The sequence below is a fragment of the Limulus polyphemus genome, unplaced genomic scaffold, assembly GCF_000517525.1.
Source record: "Limulus polyphemus unplaced genomic scaffold, Limulus_polyphemus-2.1.2 Scaffold1124, whole genome shotgun sequence".
In the NCBI taxonomy this organism is placed as follows: domain Eukaryota; kingdom Metazoa; phylum Arthropoda; class Merostomata; order Xiphosura; family Limulidae; genus Limulus; species Limulus polyphemus.
The window spans coordinates 151357-158498 of NW_013666734.1; the positions used below are offsets into that span (position 1 = coordinate 151357).

At 29.7% G+C, this 7142-nt stretch overlaps 1 protein-coding gene across 5 annotated transcripts in view; it reads left to right on the top strand.

The window, feature by feature from the left end:
- The first annotated feature begins 1467 nt into the window (after positions 1–1467).
- LOC106462241 (potassium voltage-gated channel subfamily KQT member 1-like) overlaps positions 1468–7142 on the top strand; it is a 51793-nt gene continuing 46118 nt past the window's right edge. The window contains exons 1-4 of one of the 5 annotated variants that reach the window (XM_022389440.1): positions 1468–1688; positions 2584–2597; positions 3654–3908; positions 6053–6178. In XM_022389440.1, coding sequence (XP_022245148.1) covers positions 3697–3908; positions 6053–6178 — 338 coding nt within the window. In that variant the 5' untranslated portion in view covers positions 1468–1688; positions 2584–2597; positions 3654–3696. Of the gene's footprint in view, positions 1689–2583; positions 2598–2784; positions 2871–3653; positions 3909–6052; positions 6179–7142 lie in introns of all 5 variants that reach the window. The other 4 variants (XM_022389441.1, XM_022389439.1, XM_022389437.1 and 1 more) reach the window with 4 other exon arrangements.

Genomic DNA, 7142 nt, shown 5'->3' on the forward strand with positions numbered 1-7142 from the left:
CCACACTGATGCTGCTATTACAAATCCTCCAAATATAGTATCCAACTTAAAATCTGTAACAAAAATACAGTATGTTAGTAGGATTCATATACCAATGTAAATCAATCAATATGGTGTTTAATAGTGCATGGTTTTAATCCAAGAGTGGGTGAATTACCCTATTAAGGAATCACAAATTGCATCTTGCCGACAGTTAGTTTCTACGTGCATATCTGGGTTCGGGGTAAGAGGCCTGTGGCAGCTCTCGACAACTCTAGGGTTCCAATTTTCGGCTCATTTATGAAAATATTTATGTAATAATGATTTTTGACGTCCAAATTAGAATCGTTTTTCTATAGATTTTTTCTTTGAATCTGTCTCTTAGTCACGGAAATTGAAAGAGATGGTTCAGTTCTAAAACATATTCACTAACAATGTAGTCAAAGCATTATTCAGATTAAAAATAGTCCGGAAATGAATAACATTATTTCAAAAATTGCTCTAGCTTAATGAGGTTTCATGAAAGCTTTGGTATTGTATAGTCTAAAGAAGTGCAATGTACTGTAGTATATCATCATGTGTGTCTCAACAATAAATGTGCATGAAAAACACAGTTCACTGTTTTGCTAAAAATTTGTGTTAAATTAGTTTATAATAGTTTTCATGCTTTGATTCATGTTATTATAGACGATCCTCGCTTTCTGGTCGTTGGTGCACTATAAAAATATCAGTTAAATCAAATTATTTGGTCAGATAAGAATAGGCCATGAGATGCCCGTAGATGGGCTCTAGCCTACCACTTGAAAATTAGAAATATGCGCTGATAGCATTAAGGTTGCTTTGCGCGAAAATTTGAAACAAACAAACGTTTGTATATCACAATTTCAACTGGTTGTATTCTAGACTCATCTATCAAAGGAAGTCCAAGGGCGGCAACCCCCTTCGCTGAAATTTGTCTGCCCTCCCTTCCTTAAAAAGTGTATCTTAATTTTCTTTCCTTAAGTTTACTTCTACTTATTCATAACATAATAAAAAAGTATCCACCACCTCCAATCTCACCTGTTCGTCAACCCTCCTTCTCCTCACTTTCAAGAATCCTGAAGTCGGCATTGCAATCTATGGTCCTGATACTTGTACTGTAATAAAGTTATGTCTGAGGGCCAAATGCTATGTCGAAATATTGTTTTGCATAGTCGTAGTTGAAGATAATAACAAGTATGTGCTCGTACTTTTGTATTTCTACTCTGTAAAAGTTCAGGAAGGACGATTGACAATTAAGCCAGGATATTGACATAATGGAAACTAAGAACATTACAGCAGTGTCCATCATAGAATTAAAATTCATTATGAAATACTACACTCCATTATTACAAATGTGTCTTTGATTGTGGTTGTGTTTGATTTTGGTATCTCAGCAGTTCAAAAATATAATATAAATTAGTATGATGTGAGAGGATTCGAGAGATAGGTGGTGCTATCGTACTGAATGTGGGCCAGAATCTTGAGTACAAAGTTTATAGATGAAATCATTCGAAATTTATATAATTGTTTTCATATTAATTACCCTTTTTGCTATTGTTAAAATAAAGTAAGACTTTGACATTTTAGTTAAATATCAATACATACTACTAACGTTTTAAAATTACTTGGTTCAAACTGTCAACGTAACATCACAGTAGAAAGACTTCAAAGAGTAATATAGGCCTAAGGTAATACTTTACTTAACGTAAGTGGTACTAATATGACAGCTAGTTTTTAATTACATGAAATGAAATGAAAGTAATATGATGAAAGGAGGATAGCGTGGCTTCGCGCATTCTACTCATACTCGGATGGTTGCGAGTTCGAGGTTGGTTTGCGCGGTACTGTTGAGTAATTGAGAAAGCGTTAGTGGGTGGTATCTCATAAACTAGTAGTGGTATTGTATCATGTCACCATTCTCATCCACTTGTAAGTTGTAGTTGTACCAAGCTGAAAGTGGAACTTGGTAAAGGCATGTATCGTCTAGGCATGGGAAAAAGTTGACCGAAACCTGATTATGAAAAAATAATGAAACCAAACTTCCGTTATAAAAAGGATTTTTTTTTCACAATGCTGACATTACTATTTATATGTAAAAAAAGCTGAAAGTGATACCTAATTTTTATTTATTGTAATTGAAACCTCTTTCACTGGAGTGGAATAAACTTATAAGTTACTATAAACTGAATATTTCTTCTTTTTTTTTTCTTTAGTATTAAAAGACTGATATTAAATTTCTTATTGGTAAAATTCAATCAATCATATTTTTAATCTATTGCTTTCAGTTCTTTATTGAAAATTATTCACAAGAAGTAAAAAAGTTATTTTACTTTGTACTGTAAATCAGTGAGTAAATTGCTAAGTCTTGGAATTAAATCTGAAAGCATCAGTTATGTTGTAAGTAATAATGTAAATGTTACTTGTCAGATCTAAGAGTTACATGATAATGATAAACTTAAAATGCTACATCTCTGTTAGTGATTGAGTTAAAATGGTATGTGTTATGAACATTAATGTCATTTAGTTCAACACAAAAACTGGTTACGTTCCGTATAGTATAGATACACTCTTTTTTTTTTTCAGCTCATGTCCAAAAGGTAGGTTCCTCATTTACCAATTCTGTACTTTCTCTGAGCCTAAATTTATCCTGTTACTTTGATTGTTTTATTAATTAATCAATAGAAGTAATGAATGTTTGGGATTTTGTAGTTGCTAATAAACTTAGTAAGATACAAAAAATGAATATGAAACCAGTCTTTCATTTGATTAACTGTTTATCACTAGGTTATCCCAGTTTCAGAGAATTCTACCCATTTTCAATACTCCTAGACAAGGTCATGTTGAAAACAAACACAACTAGGTTTCTTGTAGTATGTATATATTATAATATTGTATTTTTGTTGTCTTTTACTCACCATAGTGAACCTATGTTTATAGAATATTTAAAGAATATGTAACATTCATGCTACTAAGGTATTCTTCTGAATTATTTAACATAAGATACTAAAAATGAATACAAATATAGACTCACTATAGATAGTAAAAACAACAAAAGAAAACACCATACTTACTGAGAGTTGATGTCTTTATGGAATGTATAAAGTTTTGTGCACTTGAGAATTCAACACACTTGATAAATATTCTCTCTGCAAACATACTTGTTGATTATTAGTTTGCCATCATATTAAATTTGAATTGACTTTTAGAAACTAGGACAGATAAGAGGTATTAACACAATCAACTCAACGAGACTGGAAAAGCAGACATAACTAATATGATCCTCAAAGTTTTGTATCTTCAATATACCTTTAAACAATTGATATCCACCTGCTTCCTGTATGTAATGTTGCATGGACAGGATTGCACCAAATGCAGTATCTAACTACTTGCACTTCTAGGTTTAGAGTGAGTTCTAGAGTAATTAGGCATTAGGAAATTATTTTAAAGTCTGGGGAATATCACTTTTACTTGAAGAAAAAAAATTTAATGAATTGTCTGAAAATACTTGATGTATAGTTATTACACAAATTTATATACTTTTGTGAATCATTTTATTAGTTAAGACATGCTTACTTTTTGTGTTTTATAGAAGAAATTATGTAAATTCATGAGAAAAGACTTTTATTTGTAATTATTTGAATTTTTATACATAGATGTTTATAGCCAGTTCCTGAAATGTAACACTGTTACAAAATAATGAAATCACATAAAACCTCATCAGTCCCGATTCTTCAACCTAGCTTGATGTCTCTCCGAAAAACTCATGAAAAACTTCCAACTGAATGCTCTACTCCTATAGAAACAAGTACACATGAAAAACTCCAGAATGCCAGTGTTCCAGCAAATTCCAGCAATCCTGACTCATATTTTAGTCAGTTGCACATTGATACTAATTTGTCCTTTGATAAGTATGTAGTTAATTTCATAAGCTATGTTAAATAGTTATATTGTCATAACCTGTCTTCCATGTAACTCAGAGTAGTATATTTTTCAGTTTATGTCAAGTTTTGAATTATGTGTTTAGAGCAGATTGTAGATATAAGGTACAAAGTGTGGTACAATTTTATGTCGTTGAGCCATAGAAAATTGACATTACAGTACTGGCTGCAACTAACCTAATGTAATGCAAGTATTGTTTGCTATTTTTGCTGATAAGTAAAGAGTATACTACTACTACTCTCAGTTAATAAAGAGAAAATTTATTCAACATTTCACTGATAAACTTTCACCTATAATATATATATTAATAAAGTTTAAAAATTTCTAAAATAAATAAGGAAAATGCATTTAACCTGTTGTTTTGGTAAAAATGTTAAGTACTTGCATGGTGTTTTATTAACTTAGCTTAAGCTTATCCCAAATTAAACTTGAATTAGATTGTCAACTTTAAAAAGTATAAGCATGTTTACAATGTTTTGAAAAGTTGAGACATTTCAGCAGATTTATAACAGATAAGAAGTGTTTTTTAAAGTATTCGTAAAGTGGTTAACTATGAATGTTCAAGAGCACTTTTAACTTGCATACAATGTATTTACAGATTAACTGGTTATTTTTATCCAGTAACAGATTATTTTCTTTGGTTGAAGTTTTCTACACCTTTAAATTTTCCAGGACTAGAATTATTACTAAAACACTGATAGTAAATATGGTAGTTAAATTTTGAGATATAATGGATTGTATTTCATCCAGATATATGATATCGAGCTAAATCCTTTGGTCAAATAACCAAGTGTTTGTCTGCCAAATAACTGATCCAGTTTCATTAGTTTCACAGGACTCTGAAATATATAAATAAATGCAAAAATGAATATGAAATTTTGGCAAAATTTAAACAAATTACAAAGACTGAGTAGAATGTGGTACTTTTATTAAGCAGTTGTATAATCACTTCAGTTGAATACTCGTATTGTAATGTATCTTCAATAAGTAAGTGGTAAACTTATTTAATGTTTTGATTTGAATGTAGTTTTACAAGAATGAAAGAAGAAAAATGGCTATGCCTACTGAATAGTTCTGAAAACTAAATGCTAAATGTGTATTAATAAAGCACCATATATATAAATATTTAAATAATAAATTTCTTTGAAAACAACTGGAGTTGCTGAGGGCAAATTATTTAGTAAAAAACATAGTAAAATATTTTCAATCAGACTGATGAAAGGTTACTTGCTTATGAGAGCTAATAATTGTTTAGCATGCTAAAATTATTGAAATTTACTGTTTGTTGGACATAAAGTAGGATTGCATGCTTTGGAAAATATCAAAATTAAATGGATTCATGCTTATGAACACATTACTAATAACTGAGTTTGTTTAATAATTTACTAAAAAAGTCAAACCTATTCAGAGGCATATTATGATACTGTATACATAATAATATGTTTGAATTTGTAACATTTGCATTTTAATAACTTATATTTATGAAGTGTGAAATTAAAATGAATGTGAATCCATTTTCAACAGTTTTCAGGAAGGGTAAAAGTAATATTTTTTTGGTTTAGAGATGGTTTGCTCTTATCTTTTTTGTTTTAATTTTTGCTATTTTCCAAATTATTTAAAAATACATTAAAATAAAAAATATTTGTTTCATTTTAACATATTTTAGCCAAGGAGGTTGTCAGGTTTCACTTTAGAGCACCTTAAAACACTTCAGTTGCCCATTCTAATTTTTTCACAACAGTTAATGTTCTGGTGCACCACCACCTTATGCTCCTGAACCCAGCAGTTTTATTATTTGACATTAGCAAAGTTATTAATTAATTGAACATCTCTGTAGTAGTTTGTTATTTATAACTTCATACTTTCTAGTACATGTTAGTAGGTTTAAGGTTACAATGTTCCTAGTAAACGATATAAAAATGTTCATTATTCAGTTGCTAGATCCTAATATCCTGCAAAATGATAAAATAAGCTGGTTACCAAATATCTATTAGAATATTATTTAAATTTAAACAGTAAGTAGAGTAATTGTTCCAAAGTAGTGTAGATTTATGCAATTTGTAAAAATACTACCATTATTTATTAATAAAAAAGGTATTACCCTTGTTCATAGAAATTTATGGGGAAAATTCAATTTTTGTGGAGGAAAGAAACATGCTAAAGTAACATTCCAAGGAAAGGTGTACAACTTCCTGGAGCGCCCCACTGGCTGGAAATGTTTTGTGTATCATTTCACTGTGTAAGTTTTATATTTAACCTACCAGAAAACTGAAATGAGTATTATTTTGTATTTCATCTATGGACCATTTTATTGCTTTAACAATGTACACTATAGTTTGCATAAAAACACAATATACATATTGATTTTCTTTTAGTTTTTGTATATCATATGCAATGTTGGAGACATTACTGATAAAAAAGTGTCTTGACACTCATTTTTTCAAAAAGAAAAGTGATATAATGTTCTTACTTATTAAGTACAAAAAAATTGCATGCTACATTATTAATTACAGTTCTTTCTCTTGTCTTTTTATGCAAAACAATTGTTAACTATACATCTGGAAATTAATTTCTTAAGTGTATGTCAGCGTGATTGCACAAGTGCTCCCACATTCAATTTATCCATATGAAAACAAAACTAAGACTTCAGTGTATTAAATCCATTTTGTGAGCTTCTTTCTGAAATTGGTCTTGATAGTTACTTGAAGGAAAATCTTATTTGACACATTGTTTAGATATGTTAGTTGCTTAGAACTTGGGAACTGAAATTTACTGTGACTTATAAAAGTATTAGTAATGTAAGTGTACAATAGAGATAAATTAATGTGATGAAGTTGTCTTTGGCAAAAAGTGTCAGAATTAAAAAATATAATCATTTTGCCAGTTGTCAAAATAAAAGGCTTTTACTTGTACTTCTTAACCTTTTCCAGATGGGTCACGGGTAAAAGGCCATGTCATCGCGTTTGTTGACTCGCAATCAAAATTTTATTGAACTACTATTTCATGAATTTATTTAAATAAGTTTGGTATCAAACTGTAGATTATAATTCAAATTTTAGTATTATACCTTACTCAATTTCTTAATTTAAAAGTGAATATTAAAAAACACAGATAAACATCGATTTTTGTGTATCATATGGTATGTTGAATGCACTGGTTCAAATTAGATGTTTGTGATGTCAAAATATTATGGTTTATAGTTT